This window comes from Cyprinus carpio, chromosome B7 (genome assembly GCF_018340385.1).
Source record: "Cyprinus carpio isolate SPL01 chromosome B7, ASM1834038v1, whole genome shotgun sequence".
In the NCBI taxonomy this organism is placed as follows: Eukaryota; Metazoa; Chordata; class Actinopteri; order Cypriniformes; family Cyprinidae; genus Cyprinus; species Cyprinus carpio.
This window is the reverse complement of record NC_056603.1, coordinates 42,237,180-42,260,063: the sequence shown is the minus strand read 5'-3', so window position 1 is coordinate 42,260,063 and position 22,884 is coordinate 42,237,180. Positions and strand designations below refer to the sequence as shown.

Here is a 22,884-nt window from a genome sequence, read left to right as displayed (position 1 = left end):
AAAAACAGAATTGTGAGATAATAAATAGTTGCGAATACGTTTTAAATTTTTTATTCTATGAAGGAAACAATCTTCCACAATTATTATTTGTTGTTATTGAATATTCTGTTCACCCAGGAAAACTTCACATTACAGGAAAAAAAAAAGTTTCATGTTGAATTCTCGATTTCATCTACACTGCTGATTTTTTAAGTTTTAAAACAAAATAGGAGATTTATTTTATGTTGTGTGGATGTATTTTAAAATTGTTATTTAATGTTAATTACTTGTGTGTTAATGTTGCAAAGGTGTGTATTGCCTTGCATAAAGGATAAAGACATTACAAAAACATCATGATAGTTTTGGTTTGTTTCTCCAGCAGTCCTGAACTCTTATAAGCAACCGTTTCTGATCAATTGAGCAAGAGTTAATGAAATGCCACAGCTAATTTGTTAAATAAAAGAAGAAGACTGTTTTAGGTTTGTTTCCCCGCCCTTATTGTCCCTGAATTGCAAGAGATTTGACAAATGCAGAGTATTTTAGGCGTTTGGAGTATAACTGCTGCTCATGAGTGAATTAATGAATTATTATTGTATTGATTTATGCAGTGTTTGCATTTTGATGCAGAAATACAGCCTGCAGTCTTTTGCGCAAGTGGATGAGGAAAGAGTACAGTCATCCACACAGTGAGAAACTAAAAATTACAAGCAAATTATTCCGTTTTCTTGAGTTGATTATGCAATTCTATGCACCTCACAGTGCTCATGAAGTTGCAGAATATTTGTAAAAAGAAAAAAAAAAAAAAAAAAAAAGAGGTATCAGAAAATGTTTTTATTATTAATTTTTTACTTGCATACATTACACAAGAAAAAACTTGCCCACACAATCCTGTTACTTTAAAAGTTTACATCCTCTTGGATCTTATTGTGGTCTGTAGCTTTCTTGAGGATCAGTGACTGTTTGTATGTTTTGTGATGGTTGACGAGTCTCTGAGTAGTGAAGCACATACTGACAATTATGGCCATTATGAAAAATGAAAAACATTATTTGATGGTCATAAAGGCGACACACTACATTAAACCAGTAAGCATTTGAAACGGATGATCTATTTAAAAAGTCATTTTGGGAACTGCGTAAATAAATTCTGAAGGGTGTTTAAATATTTACCAAAAGACATAATAATTTACACAGATGATCCTATTCAAAAGTTTACATACCCTTCTGTTTACTTTCTGAGGATTAATAAATATTTTTACCCTGTTATTTAATTTGTGTCCTTCAAATAAGTGGTTCAAGTACACAAAAACCTCACCTGATATTTTTAAAAATGTCTGTTTTTTGTTCATACGATAAAAGTCAGCGGTCCCACAACATATCTTTGATGCGTTCAACTGTTTAGTGCCATACTTCTTCAGCTTACTACCTTTTTATGAACTTGGCAATAAAGAAGCCGATAGTATCCGCGTTGGCGTTTTGTAGGAGGCTCTCGGGGGAATGTGGGACACCCGCTCCTCTCCAAGCTAATTCTGGTCTAAATCTCTGTAGCAGGCGCCGCTGGTCATGTGACAGACCCGCTCCCGACATCCCCTCCGATCCTAAAAGAGGCACCTGGAAAAGAAGACAAATCCAAGCTTTCACTAACTCTCATAGCCACCACATTATAATTACACAGTCATTTTCAACAAACACAACGTTAGTTGCTGGGCTGGTACAGCATATTGTAATTAGAGAAGAACTGTCTAAAATATAGTAGTTAATTACTTATACTGAAGTAACTTCAATAATATCACCAGTTTTATGTCAGTTGAATCTTTGTTATAGACCATTTCATAATGGAAGAGTTTTTCCAGCAGTCTCTGCTTTTCAGAGGTAGGGAAGCTGTAATAAACTATAGCAACAAAATTACTTTTGTTTAGAAGGGTATACAAAGAACAAAGAAAAAAAATCACTATTAAATTTCCATTCCTTTTTGAAGGAAGAAAAAATAAACAAAAATTAAACTTAAATCAAATCAAATACACTCTATAAACAAATAAGTCTTAAGTCTCTGAAAACAAAAGGTCAAAAGTCACTGGTGGTTTACAGGTCCTTCTCAAAACATTAGCATATTGTGAAAAAGTTCATTATTTTCCATAATGTAATGATAAAATTAAACTTTCATATATTTTAGATTCATTGCACACCAACTGAAATATTTCAGTCTTTATTGTTTAATACTGATGATTTGGCATACAGCTCATGAAAACCCAAAATTCCTATCTCAAAAAATTAGCATATTTTCATCCGACCAATAAAAGAAAAGTGTTTTAATACACAAAAAAGTCAACCTTCAAATAATTATGTTCAGTTATCACTCAATACTTGGTCGGGAATCCTTTTGCAGAAATGACGTGCTTCAATGCGGCGTGGCATGGAGGCAATCAGCCTTGGCACTGCTGAGGTGTTATGGAGGCCCAGGAGCTTCGATAGCGGCCTTAAGCTCATCCAGAGTGTTGGGTCTTGCGTCTCTCAACTTTCTCTCTTCACAATATCCCACAGATCTCTATGGGTTTCAGGTCAGGAGAGTTGGCAGGCCATTGAGCACAGTAATAACCATGGTAGTAAACCAATTTACCAGTGGTGTTGTGGCACTAGCAGGTGCCAGGTCGTGCTGAAAAACGCTTCATCAAAGCTTTTCAGCAGATGAAGCATGAAGTGCTCCAAAATCTCCTGATAGCTAGCTGCATGACCCTGCCCTTGATAAAAACACAGTGGACCAACACCAGCAGCTGACATGGCACCCCAACCATCACTGAATGGTGGGTACACACTGGATTCAGGCATTTTGGCATTTCCTTCTCCCCAGTCTTCCTCCAGACTCACTTGATTTCCGAATGGACATGCAAACATTTGCTTTTCAAAAAAAAGTACTTTGGGACCACTAGCAACAGTCCAGTGCTGCTTCTCTGTAGCCCAGGTCAGGCGCTTCTGCCGCTGTTTCTGGTTCAAAAGCACACGCCTGTGCACGGTGGCTCTGGATCTAATGTCCCACTGCTTCCGCAGGTCCCCCAAGGTTTAAATCGTCCTGTTTCTCCACAATCTTCCTCAGAGTCCGGTCACCTCTTCTCGTTGTGCACGTTTTTTTGCCACACTTTTTCCTTCCCACAGACTTCCCAATGAGGTGCCTTGATACAGCACTCTGGGAACAGCCTATTCTTAAGAAATTCTTTCTGGGCTAGGGGGTCAATGATGGCCTACAGCCCTTCTGGGCAGACCTTACCCATGATTGCGGTTTTGAGTAATGAACACTGGGAGTTTTTTAAAAGATCAGGAATCTTTTGCAGGTGTTTAGAGTTATTAGTTGATTCAGATGATTTAGGTTAATAGCTCGTTTAGAGAACCTTTTCATGATATGCTAATTTTTTGATTTTGGGTTTGATGAGCTGTAAAAATCATCAGTATTAAAACAATAAAAGACCTGAAATTTTACAGTTGGTGTGCATCTAAAATATATAGAAAGTTTAATTTTTATCATTTACATTATGGAAATAATTCCTTTTCACAATATGCTATAGAAGGACCTTATATTTGTAGCAATAACTACATACATTTATGGGTCATTATCGATTTTTCTTTTATGCCAAAAATCATGGATATTCATAGATTAAAGATATTTTGTAAATTTCCACCGTCAAAACTTTTTTGATTAGTAAAATGCATAGTTAAGAATTCATTTGGACAACTTTAAAGGCGATTTTCTCAATATTTTTTTTGCACCCTCAGATTCCAGATTTTCAAATAGTTGTATCTCAGCCAGATATTGTCCTCCTAACAAACCATACATCAATGGAGAGATTATTTATTTAGCTTTCAGATGATGTATAAATCTCAATTTCCAAAAATTGACCCTTATGACTGGTTTTGTGGTCCAGGGTCCACTATATATATATATATATATATATATATATATATATATATATATAATATATATATATATATATATATATATATATATATATATATATATATATATATATATACACAGACACACACAGTAAATAAATATATATGAGCAATATCACACTCGTAGCAGTGTGATTTGGACGTTGGTAATCACACCATGCCATTTCACACGTCTTCAAGTGTGATATTGCATTTACAAATCAGCTCAATAAAAAAAAAATTAAAAAACAACTGGCCAAGTGAGCTCAATGCGCTGCGAATGAAAAAGCATGCAAATAGAAAAAACACCTGCAAATTAAGAAAACGTCTTCATCAGTTTGACAACACACAAATATTCAAAATTTAAACAATAAAGAAACACACTGCAAGAACAGAATCATGCTGCAAATATAAATATATAACAAGTTAATTTTTATTTTGTTGTTGTTTGTGCTACATGAATGAATGAATGAGGCATTTATATAGCGTTTTATTGTGTATTGTTGAACACCCAAAGCGCTTTACAATCAAATGAGGGGGTCTCTCCTCAACCACCACCAGTGTGCAGCATCCACCTGAATAATGTGACGGCAGCCACAGGACAACACACACCAGCTACAGGTGGAGAGGAGAGAGAGAGAGCCAGTCAAGTGGATGGAGATCATTAGGAGGCCATGATTGACAAGGGCCAGTGGAGGGAATTTGGCCAGGACACTGGGGTTACACCCCTACTCTTTACGAGAAGTGCCATGAGATTTACAATGACCACAGAGAGTCAGGACCTCAGTTTAACGTCTCATCCGACAGACAGTGCTTTTTAACAGTATAGTGTCCACGTCACAATACCGGGGCGTTAGGACCCACACAGACCACAGGGTGAGCACCCCCTGCTGGCCTCACTAGCACCTTGCAGCATGTTTCTTTGTGTCGTGAGTATTTACAGTGAATTTCTTTATTTGTTTTTGTTGTGAGGATTTGCAGCATGTTTAGTATTTGGTTGTGTTTGCAGTATTTGCAGTGCATGTGCTGTCTAACTGAGTGATGAAGATGTTTTCTTAATTTGCTGGAGCTTTTTCTATTTGCATGTGTTTTCTGAAGTTGCAGCGTGTTGAGCTCTCTCGTAAGACTGTAATGTAAACAAGAAAAATTCTCACCTGAAAAAAAAAAAAACACTACATTCCATAACACAAAAACAGTATTATTTATAAAATTATAGTGGATTTGGGTGTTCGCCATGACACTCACTGTGAGAAATACTGCAAGAGGAGTGATACAAAGTTAAAAAAAATTATTTAAAAATAATAAAAATGTTGTAAAATGTTTGTTGTTTCAGCAGTGTTTGTATCCTCACCTGTGGCTCTAGTGTTAGACAGGGGAATGTCTTGAGAGCCCAGGCGACCTGCTCTTCATTCTCCGCAAGCGTCACGGTGCAGGTGCTGTACACCAAAACACCGCCTCTTTTTAACAAACGCACAGCCTGCAAACAAAAGTGTGTAAAACAGACACATTTAATAAGCTGTAAAAGACTAACACCGCACTAAACAGCTACACAGAACCTCCTTCTGTTCAGTGACTGAAAGAAACGTTCACAATAGGTATTCAGCCAAAATGATATAGACAACTCCAAGCAGTGTTACCATTAAATAAAATTATAAAACATAAATAAAATATAAATAAAATAAAAAAAAAATAAAAAAAATAAACGTAAAAAAGTTTATTTAAAAAAAATGTAAAATGTTGCATTAACTAACTGAAATAAAACAAGTTAAGGTTTAAATTACTAAAATTAAAGAAAATAAACTTAAGGCTAAACGATAATTTTAAAAAGATAAAAGCACAGAACAAAATGACTAAAAAATTAAACTGAAAATATAAAAAAAAAAGCTAATAAAAAAAATTAATAATATAATATAAAATAATAATTAAATGTAAATAAATAACAATAAATATCAAAAATACAATGATGTATAATATAAAACTTTTCCTTGAATATCAAGAACTTTATTTTATTTAAGCTTGTTCCCACCACAGGATAAAAAAAAAAAAAAAAATTAAAAAAAAATAAAGACTTTTTATCTCATGATTCAGTCTTTTTTTCTTGCAATTCTGAGAAAAAAATTCAGATTTGTGAGAAGTCAATGACCTTTTTTTTAGAACATGGTGGAAACAAGCTCCCATGCATCTGTGTTGTCATTGTGTTTTGTAAATAACAATTTAAACGTTGAATTTACATTTTAACCATCATAAAGAAAGCTTTCTGACTTTCAGAGTCTATGGTTGTAGCGCCACTTAGAGGTGGAAAGCTGCAAACACACGTTACTGTAGGAAACACTGGAGCATAAAAACATACACTGGATGATGAGCGTTATAGTCCTGCATTACCGTAGTGAAGAGTTTTCTCTGCAGAGGCTGGTAGGAACAGACTTCTTTCAGACTCCAGCTGTAGCTCATGTTGGGTCTTTGACCTAAACCACTGCAGGGAGCGTCTAATAATATCCGGTCAAAACTCTCCTCAGGATACGGGGGACCGTCAACAAATACACACAAATCCATAATTAGTACGCCTACTTAAAATCTGATCTAAACTCGAAAATGAAGCCTTTTTACAAATCATATCTGCAATTAATTAAAGTAATGCAACCAGAGAATTTATTCTATTGTCTCAAGAGTCACTGTGAAAGATGGATTAAAATATAAAGAGATAATGAGAAGAACTTTTAGATAATATGTACTCAAAATTGTTAGACTGTTAGTCTATTAGCAGAGAAAGAAAGAAAGAAAGAAAGAAAGAAAGAAAGAAAGAAAGAAAGAGAAAGAAAGAAAAAAAGAAAGACAGAAAGAAAGACAGAAAGAAAGACAGAAAGACAGAAAGAAAGACAGAAAGAAAGAAAGACAGAAAGAAAGACAGAAAGAAAGACAGAAAGACAGAAAGAAAGACAGATAGACAGAAAGAAAGAAAGACAGAAAGAAAGACAGAAAGACAGAAAGAAAGACAAAGACAGAAAGACAGAAAGAAAGACAGAAAGAAAGAAAGACAGAAAGAAAGAAAGACAGAAAGACAGAAAGAAAGAAAGAAAGAAAGAAAGAAAGAAAGAAAGAAAGAAAGAAAGAAAGAAAGAAAGAAAGATGAAATATCAGAGAAACAATAAAATATATATATTTTTTTAAAGACAAATGTACTTTAGATAGCTTTTTCCTTCAGGAAATCATATATAATTAATTAATTAATTTCAGTGGCAGAATTATCACAAAGTAGTTGCTCATTTGTGCATATAAAATTCATTTATGTTGTGCCTATTTATCTTTAAATAAAAAAAAAAAAAAATTCTAACTACTGGTATATATGAGTGCAATATGAGTTGCCTATAAATCCCAATTTGTTCCTCACTTTTGACGTAGAATGAAATCCGCTGAATTTAGTGTGTGAGTCAGGTCTGTAACGCTGGTTTTAGATTATGGAGGCTCACCTGCACTGCACTGAGCGGGATCTGAGCTCACAGCATGCACACTGTTACAGCAATATGCTTTAATACAGTCCAACTGCAGCATCTTTGCGTTCTGAATGATCTTTTCCATTTTGGATCGGATTTTTTCCAAGGCCACAACAGTACCCTGTAGAGACAGAAAAAAATATAAGAGTCTGTTTGTTTTCATCCAGGACTACTTTACCTTGCCAATATTTCAAGTGCTCTCATCATATGATGTCCTTACAGGACTGCTAACAGACACACACTTGCCTGGTTTCCCATGAGAGAAGCGATGTGTGTGGTCTTTCCTCCAGGAGCGGCACACATGTCGAGGATTCGCTCTCCTGGACGAGGTCCTAAAACATGACCCACCACCACAGACGGCAGGTTCTGTGTGAACAAATCAAACATACACACTCAAAAACACCTCGATTTGGACTAGTGCTCATGGGTCAAAAGTTTGGAGACACTTGCAGGGTATATACATGGAGTTAAATTTAATACCTTTTAAGACCTTTTTTAAGACTCTTTCCATACATTTTAAGACCCCATCGCCACTCCAAGTTTTAACCGGTTAAATCGGCGACATTTTAACTTACATTTACTATACAGTATATTGATTGTGAGACAGCACAACTAAACAGACCTACTTTCTGATAACTCCTTATCAATGCAACATGATTTAGAAGAGTGGGAACGAAGCCCAAGATAATTAACTGAGTGACTAACCAATAAACCCAAGAAACAAGAATTAGACCAATAAACAAAACAACTGACAAAACTTATTAAGGAGGGAAAATAAAGCTCTCCGAGCTGACGGGACAATGAGTTCACACAGTACATTCAACAGATGTATCTGTAACATCAGCTCTTATAACTCTCTGTAATCCACAGCTGTTTTGTGGATCTCTTCTCATGACAAACATCTGACTGATCAGACAGTTAAGCTGTGATTACGGAGTGTTTGATTTGATAGTGTCAGTACTGCACCTGATCAAGCGTGAATGATCATGGAAGGTAAAATAATGATCATAACTATTACATCCTTTTAATTGTGCATCCCAAGCCCATGCCAGTAAAAACGCCCAAAGTTACCATGTCCCTAATATAGGTAGAATGCAAAAGGTGCAAGCTTTTCAGCCAAATGTAATTTATGCAATATTTCAAACCTTTAACCCACTGGGGAAAATCAACCCATGGCAACAGTTTAAAAGCGGCCAAATTTCGTAGAAAACAACAACAACAACCCTGCATCCAACACGAGCTGCAGAAGTCAGATTGACTGATCACGGATCAAAAGTAAGGAGAGATGACTGACAAGATGTTAGAGGATTTGCAAGCTCATTGACAAATATAGATGTGCTCCCTTCACACAGTGAAATCAAAAGTGAACTGACAACTTTAAAGGGATTTAAATACCCCACAGATTGATGGCAGCGCCCTGATGCGCGAAAATTAAATACAATATTAGAATGTCTGCGAGAGCTGATACAAAAAAAATTGCAGGAGCTTATGGGACTGGGAGCATGCGGTAATGGTCAGAAATTCAGCGAGAGAGGATCAACAAGCCCCGCACTCACAATCACACAGCAGTGCATTCAGTCAGTGAGCGACGAAACAGATGACGTCAAATCCTGCGGGATTCCATAAATAAACTACACAGAACCTCACTATTCGGACAAATATACATAATGAAAAGATGATACAAAATTTAATACTTTGGTAAATGGCATTTAAGACTTAATACTTTTTTAAGGGCCTTAATTTTCTCTAAATTGATTTATCAACTTTTGATACTTTTTAAGACCCTGCGGACACCCTGACATGACTGAATTAGTTTCTTGTTATATCAAAAACTTTTCATCTGAAGACTGAGATTCATATGAAACTTATTTTTGTCTTTAAACTTATTTGTAATTTTATGCCTTTTTGTTTTATTTTTTATCATTTTTATTTTTACAACAAATTATTTATAAAAAACAAAACAATATTAAAAAAAAAAAAAAAAATTATTATTATTATTATATTTGAAAACAACAACAGAATCATACATAGAAGCTCCTTCAAAACTGTTTAAAAGCAGGTGGCATCTCATCAGTGTCAAATTTTATTTACATTTTTATCATTTATATTTTTCCCCCTGGAAGGAATGTTTGGGGCATTTTAACTTTACAAGGGCATACGTTTAACTTTTACTCATCCAACAACATCTAAAAGGGAACATTATGAAATATATTACTGCATATATTAGCTATAAGATAATGGATATAATGGAACAACGGTTTTAAAAAGAGATTTTTCGTTATTATTTACAACAGGATATGCAATTTTATGGGTTTAAATACAAGATTTTTACTATGAGGGTGAGAAACAACAACTCTGCACCAAAACCCCTCCTTCCCTGTTTAAAAACAACAACAACAACAGAACAAAAAAGCCTGATTTACAAAAGTCAGCGAATTTGCAACTACTGACTGTAACATTTCTGACAAACCAAACATGTCAGTCTCTGAGTAACATGTCATTTATTTAGGTCACGATATCAACTTCATTCTGTAAAATAAGTATGATGCTAAAAGCATTTCGAACAACTCTGGCACATTTTATAATTACCCAAAAATCTAACAGAGTTCACCACTTACACTATATATGAACACACACTAGATATAGACTCGTTCGAGTGGCAGTTATCTGAGACACAGAAGCATGGTACCTGTAGAAAGAGCTGATCTGTAAGAACACCGTCAAAGGAAGGGCTTTGATAGAGAGGCTCAGTCATTCGAATCGCAACACCCCTGAGAGACAGAGACAGACAGACAGACAGACGAGTGATTAAAGCAATTCTGGCTTTCAACAGAGTACATATAGACTAGTACAGAGAACTTGACTCACTTCCCGGGTCCATCTGAGCTGAATATCTCAGAGCGATCCACCTCAGAAATCCCGTTACCCAGAAACACCTTCTTGCCTTTGAACTCTTTGGCTCCGCGTGTGCACTTCCCCTCCACATCAGAGAAAACAGACACCACCTCGCCCACTTTCATGTCTGAAAAACACACATTTAACATTTTAATGAACCTAAATCAGATTTTCCCGAACTGAAGAATCCTGCGGCGCCCCAAAGAGAAAGGGAATAAATCGGCGGTCCACACTAGATCATTAATTATTTATCAAATACACAAGTATTCATACTTATAATTTGCAATATTATATCATTTAATATCGGTACCAACTACTAGATTTTTGGTATCGTGACATCCGTATTTCTATCATGACATGACAATGTTAATGTGTATTTGTGACCCTGAACCGCAAAACCAGTCCTAAGAGTCAATTCTTTGAAATTAAGATTTATACATCATCTGAAATAAATCTGACTAATAAGCTTTCCATTGATATATGGCTTGTTAGTATAAGACAGTATTTGAGTGAGATATAACTATTTGAAAATCTGAATTTTAAAAAAAATCTAAATATTGAGAAAATCCCCTTTAAAATTGTCCAAATTAATTCTTAGCAATGCATATTACTAATTAAAAATTACATTTTGATATATTTATGGGGGGAAATTTACAAAATATCTTCATGGAACATGATCTTTACTTGATATCCCAATGATTTTTGGCATAAAAGAAAAATCTGTAATTTTTACCCATACAATGTATTTTTGGCTATTACTACAAATAAACCTGTGCTACTTATGACTGCTTTTGTGCTCCAGGGACACATTTGGTCTCGGCAGAATAGATCTGCTGCGAGCATGTAAGAAATAACCCCCATAGCATATATGAATCACCTCTTAGCAGATCTATACAGGTGGAGCTGGGGAGGTGGAGGGTTTCTGAAGTGCGCTGCTACTGCTACAGCAAACACTAGCCAAGTATTTGAATGTTGAGCAGCGAGCTCATTGGCTACCAGTACAGGAGAGAACCAATCAGCTGTGCCATGTGATAATGATGTAGACTGCACCATCTAGAGCTTCATGCCAGAACTTTGGATTTATCATATACAATTTATGGCATAGTCAGCAGTATCTAACTCTAATTTTAATGTCTTAAAAAAATAACACTTTTCGTTCAACACCCAGCAAGCAGCACACTAGTGTGAATACATCAAAATAAAGATGTGTGTACGCTGCTCACACTTTGGCGTGCTGAGGATGCCAGGCGTGAACACATGAGCTCCTCGAAGAACAGCATTACCACACTGAGCGCCAACTATCACTTCAGAGGCCAGCGGATCCACGGGCCTGCAGAACAAACACATGCACACAAATCAACAGCCACTGTGTTACTGTACAGAGTCCAGCTTCTGAGAGAACATACATCACGCCAGCGATCTGCTCAGCGTCATGCTGGATAATAAACAGAACTTCTGATTTAAATCAATAAACGTAAGTGGGAGAATACAATCGTTTTCTAATACTGCACATATATTGTGAGCATACCGAGGGCCGTGGACTGGAAGCAGCAGAACATCTGGAAGCTGTGGGTGAGTGTAAACTGATGGAGACCTTTCCTGCTGCAAAGAGACATTGAGAGAAAAAAAATCCTGAAAACTACTCTAATACACTTAACTATAAATTTTAAACAACACTATGCACAAGATTCATCATTGAGTCACAGCACCATACAGTGGCCCCAAAAAGTACCAGACACTTACTACTCTCTGTACTTCTGTTTACTTTTCTGTGACTTTTCACAGACGCATGCTGATGGTTCTCTAATGTCAGTTAATGGTCAAACGGCATTCACGCAAATAAATAAAAAACATTAAATATTTGATCTTTTTTTTATTATTTTGATAAAAAAAAAAAATTATTATTTACATTGTAGTTTTTAGTTGTGATAGTGTCTCAGTCCACATTATATTCATACTACTGTTTTTAAGAAACCAGTCAATTTTAATAATAATAATACATTTTACCAATTTAAAAACTCTAGACAGATATATTAGTATTATAATACTTCAATTTAAATTAAAAATAAAAATATATATATTTGATCAATTTAATAATCATTTTAACATTACACTACTTACAATAGTTTTATATATATATATATATATATTTTTTTTTTTTTTTTTTTTTGGCAGAAAACTGCAAGGAGACTTTTAAGTTTGTGTTTATTTGACAAAAGGTTTATAAATGTTTCATGAATCTGGTGAAATGCTAAAAGCTTTTTATGTTGTAAAATGTGTAAATCTTTAGTTTTACTTTGTAATTTGATAATCTCATTAAGCCATATCGTGCTATTATTTATCAGCCCCTATAAAAACATGCAAACTGTCTTTGTACTTTTTTCTGGGGCCATTTTTGCAAGACATAATTTCATAAATGCATATACGTCTTCTGTCTGTGTGATAATAAGCCCTGTCTTTGCATATATACCACAACATGTGACTGTGCACAAACACACACCTGTGCTAAATGTTGCTGGAGCCGGAGCTGGATGTCCTGAAGTGAGTGCAGGTGTGTGCTGGCTCTCAGACAGGTGAACAGAGGCGGATGAGACAGACAGCACAGCAGAGCCTCAAACACCAGATCAGCCTCATCTGCACCACACTCACACACCAGCTACAGAAAAACACACGAGAGGAGACACACACAGGGTTTCAAATGACATACGAGACCTGGAGCACTAAACCAGTCAGAAGTAGCACAGGTGTATTTGTAGCAATAGCCAGCAATACAGTGCATCATTAGAATATTAAGCAGATATTAAGATCATGTTCCATGAAGATATTTTGCAAATTTCCTACCGTAAATATATCAAAACTTAATTTTTGATTAATAATATGCATTGCTAAGAACTTCAAATAGAAAAATTTAAATATTAATTTATCAATAACACTCATATTTGCACACTCACAAATAGCTGTATCTCAACCAAAAATTTAAATATAAATCACCACAGACAAATATTGTCCGATCATAACAAACCATACATCAATGATAAGCTTATTTATTCAGATTTCAAAATGACTGACCCTTATGACTGGTTTTGTGGTCCAGGGTCACATATTGTAAACTTTGTCCATGTCATGGGTCAGAACATTTCCAAAACAACAACTTAGAGGATTTTTTAAAACAGTTATTTGACTAAAGTGCCCACCTCGTTGTTTGTATAAACATTGCGAAGATGTTCTCGCACTTCTGGGTTCGTGGAAAGCTGAGGGAAAACCGACATTTCCGTGTCTTATGTGAAAAAAAATTAACAAACAAATATATTAGCGTTAGCTGTAAAACAACTATAAGCTAATCAGTCGTACAGTCTTTCACACTTTTATGTAACAAAAGTTTACAGTAAGTTAAAAGCGTTTCTGTGTTCAGAAACTCACGTTTAGCGGTAACATCAACGTATTATTTCAACAATCTGTGTGTTTCATAAATATAACGACCACAGTGACACACGCTCGTATCTCATCTCTTACCGTCTTTTACTCAAACGCTACTTAAATTTGAATCAGAAGTAAACAGAAAATGAATCGTTCTTCTTCGTCTTCGTTTTGTGCGATCCGCGCGATCGCTCTCCACACCGCCGCCTACTGTTTGCTTCGCAGAAGCATTGATTGAATAGATACTAGCTCTCTTGCCTCATTATTCTAAGATTTGGACCGAATTAAATAATGTAATATTTTTGACGTTTATAATTTAAGAGATGCAAATAATATTCTTGTGAATTGTACCATGTAGCTAGGGCAAAGCTGCTTTTTATTATTTACTTACGTTAAAGTTTTTATTTGTGATAGTGTCTCAGTCCACATTATATTCATACTACTGTTTTGAGGAAACCAGTCAATTTGAATAACAATAATTATAAAGTTTATATCATTAATTTAGAAAAAAATAATAAATATTTGAACATTATAATAATTTTATTTTACACTGCAGTACTTACAATAGTTACAATACATATATCTCAAATCCTTCGCTTTCAATTGTTTTTTATCAATATTTTATTATTTATTAATATTTTTGGCAGAAAACTGCAAGGAGATTTTAAATCTGTGTTTAGTTGACAAAAGGTTTATAAATGTTTCATGAATCTGGTGAAAAGCTGAAAACGCCCGTCCACAAAAATATTGAATATGTAATATTTATGTGACAATGTAATATTTGAAGTTGAATATTTCTGTAATATTTAAAGTTTATAATTTAAGAGATTCAAATAGTAATATTCCTGTGAATTGTAACAAGTAAATGCAAGACTTCATTTGTGTTGCAAACCTACGCTGTAAAAAATAAATCTGTAAAATAACAGAAAATAACTCAATACACATTATCCATTCTCCATTAATTTTACAGATATTTCTGTTAACTCTAAAACAAAATGCAATGAAGTGTAATATTCAAAATACTGGTAAAACACCAGTAAACAATAAATACGGAAAAAATCCTTTAAATAACAGTATATCGTGCCCTATTTTCACAGGTTTTTACTATGCACCAGTGCACTGAGGGCAAAAGCTGCTTTAAACATAAAGGATGCTCACAACAAATGTTGATTTAATTTAGTTAATAAAAGTTAATTGATAAAGAAAATCTATTTGTGACATTATTTTTGACAGCATCCTCATTTTACAGCATTTTTACACAAGTGCCTAAAACTTTTAACAGCACTGTAACTTTGCAGCTAGGTTTCTTTGAGCATCTTGAAGACCATTTTTTATATACTGTGCATACAAAAATAAATAAAACAAGAAACTGCACATGAAAGTTTTAATAAGAGAGATTTATTCAAAATATTTAATATCATAAAATGTAAAAAGTTAGGCAATGAAATCAAATGAGATCAAATTCATCTAAACATCAACACGTTCACATTTTTATCATCTGAATCAAAAACAAAAGAAGACTACTTTCACCAGTTAACAGTGAGCTGTGATGAAATCAAGTGGAATTTGTTCCAGTTGGCATAAAACAAAACACTGGCACCCAAGCCTTAGAAAAAAACAAGTTTAAACACCGCCAAAAAACAAAAAACAAAAAAAGAGCATTTAAACAGCTCAAACCATGAGTGACATGAACTGTGATTCTAGATCATAACCCATTCGAAACATGAGATCGTATTCCAGTGAGATGCACAGAGTAAACACTTAATTTTCATTGAGTATATTAAAGTTAGAGGTGGGTTCTCATGGGGATCCAGGATTTCTCTCACCTAAAGGGGCATTTTTAAAGAGGATGCAGGGCGTTTAGTTTGTCTAATCGTCTTTGTCTTTGGCTCCGTGTTTAAGAATACGGGTGAACTCCACGTAGTTGAAGTTGCTCTTTTTATCGATCGGCGCTTCTCTGAAGAGCTCGTCGACCTCTTCGTCTGTGAACCGATCACCCATAGTGGTCAGCAGCTCCCTCAGATAGTCCTCCGGGACGAAGCCTGGGAGGAAAATATATATAGAAAATAATAAAAATCACTGCTTCATCTTAGTCCAGTCTGCGGGTTTGTTAAGAATAAAGTCTACAAATGAGTATCTCTCCTCGCTAGTTTCTCTCCACAGCTGCATAATTCTTCACGCTCAAAAAGACTGATGCATTTCAACTGCATTACACAGTTTTCACAAACTTAATCTCACATAAATGAAACGGGTCAGAAACAGGTCAAATTCTGAAATAATACTAATAATCTGAATGTGCTTTAAATGCACAGTACCCAGGTTTACTTATCTTTCATCAATAAATCCAAATTATTTCAATCTCATACATTTTATAAACTAACTGAATATTACTTAAGCCACATCTTAACCATGTTCATACTTTTAAACTGAATGAATGCAATTGTCACAATGAACTGATTTATGCTGAGTCCAAGAAATGCATGATTTAAATCAAATCAAATCAAATCGTTAATAATAAACTATGCCATGATATACATTTTTTTACCCATTGCATTTATGCATGACTGAGAAACATGCATCACATTAAGTTTCTTTTTTGTTATATGCAATCCAGATATATAAACCTCATATTTAAGCTTAAAAATCATGTTGCGTGCAGGAGACAGCTGTTATATTTAGCTACTCGTTTTAAAGGCATTCACTGACGCGGAGCACGACTGTAGACTGTGTTGCATGGATTCAGTGAGAGACAATCGGTTCACCTGTTCCTTCCTCGTCGAAGCAGGCAAACGCATTACGAATGACTTCCTCCGGGTCTGTGCCGTTAAGCTTCTCTCCAAACATGGTGAGAAACATAGTGAAGTTTATGGGCCCAGGAGCTTCTGTCATCATTGCCTCCAAATAGTCCTCTTTTGGGTTCTTCCCTGAGAGACAGTGATCAGATCCACACATCAGATTCACAAACACGTGTGACCCTGGACCACAAGACTAGCTATAAGGGTCCATTTTTCAAATTCAGCTGAATAAATGAGCTTTCCATTGGTGTATGGTTTGTTAGGAGGACAATATTTGGCTGAGATACAACTATTTGAAAATCTGGAATCTGAGGGTGCAAAAAAAAAAAAAAATCTAAATATTGAGAAAATGCTTGTTTAAATGAGGTCTTAGCAATGCATATTACTAATCAAAAATTAAGTTTTGATATATTTACGGTAGGAAATTTATAAAATATCTTCATGGAACATAATCTTTACTTAATATCCTAATGATTTTTGGCATTAAAGAAAAATTAATAATTTTGACCCATACAATGTATTGTTGTCTATTGTTACAAATATACCCCAGAGACTCAAGACTGCTTTTGTGCTCCAGGGTAACACATATTAACGCCTCCTACACATGTTTTGTAATCTAGACCAATTTTACACGAGTCACCAAAAGAACAACATGTTTTACAAGTAAGAGGTGTATGACGTGAAAAGTGGCATTGCAATCTTCCAAATGTGACTCAGCATTATGTACTCAGGAGAAAGTACGATTCAACTGAAAACAATGGAATGCAAAACAAAAGCAAGAACTGTAAGCCATCCGGGACCTGACTCAAAGCCGGTAAAATCTCACCAAGAGAGGCAAGCATGTCGTGGAGATCCTCCTTATCGATGAAGCCGTCGCGGTTCTGGTCGATCATGTTGAACGCTTCCTTAAACTCCTGAATCTGCGACTGATCGAACATAGCAAAGACATTGGAGGTCGCCCGCTGAGGGCGTTTCTTGGTGATCTTTCCCTTGGTGCGACATTTGCTCGACATTTTGGCTGTATTTGGTTTTACCTACAAGCTGTGAAAACAAAAGACACATCAAAAACAAGCCCCAACACTTGGCAGAAATAAATAGTTTGCTATTCAGATAAAATTGCTATTCAAAAAAAACTGAATTGTGCATTCTTTTTGTGCACCGAGCAAAATGAAAAGACATCGACAATGTCTAAGTGGCTCTGCAAAACTAGATATCTGCAGGTTTTCCTGAAGGTACTTTTTTTTTTTAAAGCACGTACAGAAAATAAATTGAATGTCACTACAGTAAGTTCACTAAATGTAAATGTCTGGGGGTCACAAAATGAGTTGTATTAGCACTGTGAAAGTTTGAAAATACAACTCCCAAAATATCTACTGCATTACTTTTAATTCATTTTACAAAAAGAAAAACAAAACAAAACTTTACTGTACATTCTGATCAAAAAAAAAAAAATGCAAAAGTGCTGTTCTTCCCTCAGTATTTTTCTTATTTCAAACATTTAAAGAGTCTTAAAATCACAACATTTACTTGAGAAGCTAATTTACTTACAAAAAGTCTTGTTTTCTGTGAAACCGATCAACATGAAATGAGTTAATATTAAAAAAAATAACAAATATCTGCCAATAGGCTCAGTAAAATCAATTTAATTCAAATGGAAAACAAGTTTTCACACCCCTTTGACAAATATTTCTTCCTGCGTTAAGCATAAACTCACTTCAATATCTCAAGACAAGACTTTAATCTTCATTATGCATCTCAAGTAACTTTATCTTGATTTAATGAGGTTTAGATATTTGTGTTGGAAAACACGAAAAAATTAAAAACACATAGGAAGATGTTCATTTCTGCAGTGTATGCAACATTTACCGACTTGATGAAATGAACTGAAGACATTCTGCTCCAGTTTAAGATTTTTTAAGGCCCTAATTTATGAACGGGGGAACTAAGTCTAGACCATATTAAAGCACACGTTTTATTAAGAATGAAACTTTCCTGTAAAGCCTCATATCAGTTAATCAACCCCAGCTATTAAGAAAACACGGTTTGAGTTTTATCTGCATACTTCAGTGGCATGCTGAGGCGCGTCCTCCTGTTACACAAGACACAGACTAGACTTGAGCTCGGATCTCAACACAAACAGGTACAAGAGCTGCTTCGTTTCTATTCCGAAGGACACTGAAACACTGATGCGTCGCAGTAAAGTCTGCGGGAGGAGGGCGAGCGCCTCTGTATCATCACAGCCCTCATTAGTGACCCATTTGATCTAATTATAGCACATCTGAGTTAATGAGGACACTATTCACAGTCACGCGCTAAACGATGTTAGCATATTATCGATGACAAGGTTAATAAACTCCATGAAATCAGACAGGAAGCAAGTTTAACTGTACTTTGGCAAGAGCTTAACGTTACATAATCAAAAAATGTAACACTATAAGCGGATAACACTTATATATATACACGACACGTAACGTTAAATAGCATTTCTGGACAATATTTCGAGAGTTTTTAATAGCCATATTTTGGCTCGTTTACGTTCGCTTAAGTTTTATGTAGCATTATAAACGTTAATAGAATTTAAGAACTAAATCTTACCGACCACCCTTACGAACAGTCACTGCAGATCAAATAATTTAAAAAGAAAATATTTGCGTCTCACCGAACAAATGAAATCAACCGTTTCCAGCCGCGTTCAACCACCGCCCAAACTTCCGGACTTCAGCGTCGCTTCCGCAAACCTCGACCAGACCAACGAGAGACTGAAGGGGGGTCCCGGATGACATATAAAGAGTCACAGAATGTGCCGTGACCTGCAATGGCCGCGAGAAAATTCTTTTAAAACGCTCTACGCGATATTTATACTTTTATCATGAGACCAAGTTCGTTAATGAAATATTATAAACATGCTACACCCCTTTATCTTCAGCGTTGGTTTCTCCCGACACGCCCCCAACAAATGCTACGTAACGTTAATCGTTTTTAAACATGACCATATACGGTCTAAAATCTATTTTATCCAGTTCAGCGTGAGTAGACGTAACATGCATCATTTATTGATTTAATGATGGATTGAAACATTTGTTTATCACACATAACCTTCCTGAAAAACTGGTCGTTTACAAAAAAAAAAAAATAAAATAAAATAAAACCTTTAAATGAGCTACTAATATATTTTTAATTAAAAATGACAACACAATTGAGTAAAAAAAGCCGATTTATAATTAAAATTGCATTCAAATAAATTAATTGTCTGTTGTTATAACAACATCTTTATTTAACTGGTCATATGTCTGTCCAATTGTGCCTATACTCTGCTTCATTGAGTTTAAACTTGACTTTCTTAATCATTTCAAATCAGTTAAGTGAACTTAGGCTAATTACTGTGTTATACAAAGTTGCAACACTGCATGGTTGAAACTTAGATACAGCCACTGAACGATTTTCAGGTGCATTAAATATTTTTAACAGTGAAAGTACATGCAAAAGTCTTCATTTTGAACGCTAAACTAAGCATGCATCATACATGTCCAAAGATTTGTGTTTTTATTTGTTTGTTTGCATGTTTGTTTGTTGATTTTTTTGACTGATTGATTGATTGCAACTATACTGACAAAACTTTATTTTAATAATAAAAATGAGTTCAGCAGTGAAGTATTCAGCAGAAGTTGAGATTCAGCTGGACTGAGTGAATTTAGACCTGCGCGTGTGATTTCTGCCGCAGTTTTAACTCCACAATACCATGCAACTTCAATGATATAAATACCTTTTTTGGAAGTTGCATCCAAAATTCAATCTCAAAGATCTGAGTGAGCACGTGGGCGTGATACTACCCTTCATAATCAGGACATCGATGCAGCATTGCATTATACCCTATGGCCTCAAGAGCGCGTGCTTGTGCTATAAGCGCGTGTGAAATATAACAGCATCCACTCTGTTCAACACTTTTCTAACAAAGCTAGCTGTAAACGACAGAATTTAACTCATTATTCGTATCATACTCCCAAATTGTATTTTTTCAGAAGTCGCGTTTAAGTCTTTATTACATTTGCCATATTATGCCATATGAAAAATATCCCTATAACTTATTTATAGAGCTTTGCTGTCAGTCTGACTGTGCACTGAAAGCTTGTGTCCACAAGATAAATTCCCCGTGTTTGTATAAGCATACTTAGCAATACATCTAATTCTGATTCTGATCAGATTGTTTGTATAGTGCAATTTATTTTAAGAAAAAAAAAAGCAATGATATGCTGAAAGTTACACCCTATATTCTGCAGAAGACGCAGTGCAGCATAAGTGTTAAACCCATGCTACAATCCCAGGGTCAGCCAAACGTGTGAGCGTCCAAACACTGTAACAAAGACAAAAATACACAGGCATATTCATGACAACACGAGTCTCATAAACAGGCAGCTGGTCTGAACACGCACACACAAACACACACTTTTCCAGGAAAAGTAGGCCTTTTCTCTCTTGGTTGGACAGGCATCAACATAACTGGAACTTTGTGCATCATTGCTTTATCTCAGGTGTTTTGGAAGATGAGCCGTACTGTAGTATTTATAAACTACACGCACTCGCTCAGTTTATTAGTGATATCTATTGGAATATGTCATTTTATATAAAATAACTCTTGCCTCTTTCGTACCATTCAACAAACATAATGAATTTTAATAAAAAGAGTTCAAAATGGATAAAACAAAACATGCATCTGCATGTAAACATCTAGAAAAATGGCTCTGAAGGATCGTTTTAAAATATATTCAAACTGAGTTATTTTAAATTGTATTATATATTGATGTTTTAACTGTTGTTTTGGTCATATGTACATGCAGCCTTGGTGAGCATAAAATACTTCTTTCAAAAAAATGTAAAAAAAAATCTTAATTATTCCAAACATTTGAGTGGCAGGCATGCTGTGATATCTCATGCAAGTCTAACAGATATGCATAAATGGTGCCAGACTGCCACAAACACACACACACACACACACACATTGTTGCTGGCATGTCATGAGGGATAACAATAGCATGACTATTGTTAGTGCAGAACACAGCTGAGATGAAGGCCTTTGAAAGGAAGAGAACTATAAGGTCAGAGGCTTATGAAGGTAATCTAACCATCTCTCCATGGACAAACCGGAAAAATCTAGTTTGCTTGTTTAATATAAATACAGCGGGCCCAACCTTTGCCTGCTGGTCTCTGACATCAAATGAACCCAAACTCAACCGTACTTTCTTGATATGCAAGAACAATTGCTTCTCACGTCAAGCAAGTGCGTGTTGAGCTTCAGTCTACCATATTTGCAGTTCTCTATTTATGTGTACTGATCGACGTTTATATGCAAATAAAAGCCTAAATTAAATCCGTTCATCATATAAAGCAATGGTGTGAACCACTTGACTCATATGGATAACTTCTACAATGTCTTTATGGACTTTTTGCAGAATCAGAGATTTCATTAAGTTTTTCAGACTTCATTAAAAATATTTTTTGATTTGTGCTTTGAAGAGTCTTATGGGTTTGGAACAACATGAGGGTGAGTGAGTAAATGATAACACTCTGATAACACTCTCATGTGTTACAGGCTTTGGCATTTTCGTCTGAATCACATTCCTGTTTGGGATCTGTCAGTTGTGTTAGAGGTGCAGTCAAGCGCTTACTATCTGTATCTGATAAGGTTTTATTGCTTGAAGTGGCCCTGCTTTGGGCTTTGTTCAAGACATTTGGCGTCTTGCAGGCCTTAGTCATTAACATAAACATCAGTGCTTATTTGACTCATTGGTGGTGCTAAAGGTTGAGACAGACCACAAAAACAGGTCAGATTGAAGCTCCAAACCTCCTCTATCTCTGTGCCAGTTTTCACAACTATTTACGAAGCTGTTTGAAAGGTAAACATAAGTTGATGTTTGACCCATTGGTGGCGCTAGAAGGTTTGAAAGAAAACTCCCAACACTGGTCAGATTGAAGCTACAAACCTCCACTATATCTATGCCAATTTTCACAACTATTTACAAAACAGTTCAAAAGGTATGCTCATAAACATCAGTGAAACTTTGACCCACTGGTGGCGCTAGAAGGTTAGAAAAATCTGAACCCCAAAATCGGCCAGATTGAAGTTTCAACCCTCTTTTATCTCTGTTCCAATTCTCACAACTTTTTACCAAGCTGTTCTAAAGCTATATAGCGTAAAAATATTTGACCCATTGGTGGCGCTATAGGGGTTAAAAGATCAACCTCAAAATTTGTCAGATTAAAGCTCCAGCCCTCCTCTATTTCTTTACCAACTATTTAGAAAAAACGTTTCTATGAGCTGCCAGTGACTTTTATTCAAGTAGAAGAATAATAAATTATAATTACGAAAAGTTTTTAGATGGCTTTTAATA

At 35.3% G+C, this 22,884-nt stretch overlaps 2 protein-coding genes across 5 annotated transcripts; both read right to left on the bottom strand.

The window, feature by feature from the left end:
* Positions 1-86: 86 nt before the first annotated feature.
* Positions 87-13,933, bottom strand: nsun6 (NOP2/Sun RNA methyltransferase 6). Of its 3 annotated transcripts, none has more exons than XM_042728734.1 (12): positions 13,800-13,933; positions 13,481-13,563; positions 12,787-12,942; positions 11,815-11,888; positions 11,510-11,616; positions 10,260-10,413; positions 10,081-10,162; positions 7,638-7,757; positions 7,368-7,512; positions 6,283-6,431; positions 5,252-5,377; positions 87-1,587 (listed from the first exon to the last, which is right to left on the bottom strand). In XM_042728734.1, the coding sequence occupies exons 2-12, from the start codon at positions 13,553-13,555 to the stop codon at positions 1,399-1,401; spliced, it is 1,377 nt and encodes a 458-aa protein (XP_042584668.1). In that variant the 5' UTR covers positions 13,556-13,563; positions 13,800-13,933; the 3' UTR covers positions 87-1,398. The 3 variants fall into 3 exon arrangements, with proteins under 3 accessions (XP_042584668.1, XP_042584670.1, XP_042584669.1); XM_042728736.1 differs by having other exon boundaries at positions 11,815-11,885; XM_042728735.1 differs by having other exon boundaries at positions 13,707-13,865.
* A 1,148-nt stretch (positions 13,934-15,081) lies between these two features.
* On the bottom strand, positions 15,082-19,310 carry LOC109057136 (myosin regulatory light chain 2, smooth muscle minor isoform-like). 2 transcript variants are annotated; one of them, XM_019074348.2, is made up of 4 exons: positions 19,158-19,310; positions 17,325-17,539; positions 16,466-16,627; positions 15,082-15,745 (listed from the first exon to the last, which is right to left on the bottom strand). In XM_019074348.2, exons 2-4 carry the CDS (start codon positions 17,509-17,511, stop codon positions 15,573-15,575), a joined length of 522 nt encoding a protein of 173 aa, XP_018929893.1. In that variant the 5' UTR covers positions 17,512-17,539; positions 19,158-19,310; the 3' UTR covers positions 15,082-15,572. The 2 variants fall into 2 exon arrangements, with proteins under 2 accessions (XP_018929893.1, XP_018929894.1); XM_019074349.2 differs by having other exon boundaries at positions 19,094-19,216.
* Between the last annotated feature and the right edge of the window lie 3,574 nt (positions 19,311-22,884).

Excerpts from the sequence above, each read along its gene's own strand:
- nsun6 (XM_042728734.1), bottom strand. The coding sequence starts at position 13,555 with ATGTCGGTTTTCCCTCAGCTTTCCACGAACCCAGAAGTGCGAGAACAT. Across the intron at positions 11,617-11,814 it reads CTTCCAGTCCACGGCCCTCG|GCCCGTGGATCCGCTGGCCT; the intron begins GTATGCTCACAA and ends TTTGTTCTGCAG. Across the intron at positions 7,513-7,637 it reads CTTCTCTCATGGGAAACCAG|GGTACTGTTGTGGCCTTGGA; the intron begins GCAAGTGTGTGT and ends CTGTCTCTACAG.
- LOC109057136 (XM_019074348.2), bottom strand. The coding sequence starts at position 17,511 with ATGTCGAGCAAATGTCGCACCAAGGGAAAGATCACCAAGAAACGCCCT. Across the intron at positions 16,628-17,324 it reads CGACATGCTTGCCTCTCTTG|GGAAGAACCCAAAAGAGGAC; the intron begins GTGAGATTTTAC and ends ACTGTCTCTCAG. Across the intron at positions 15,746-16,465 it reads CTTCGACGAGGAAGGAACAG|GCTTCGTCCCGGAGGACTAT; the intron begins GTGAACCGATTG and ends TTTTCCTCCCAG.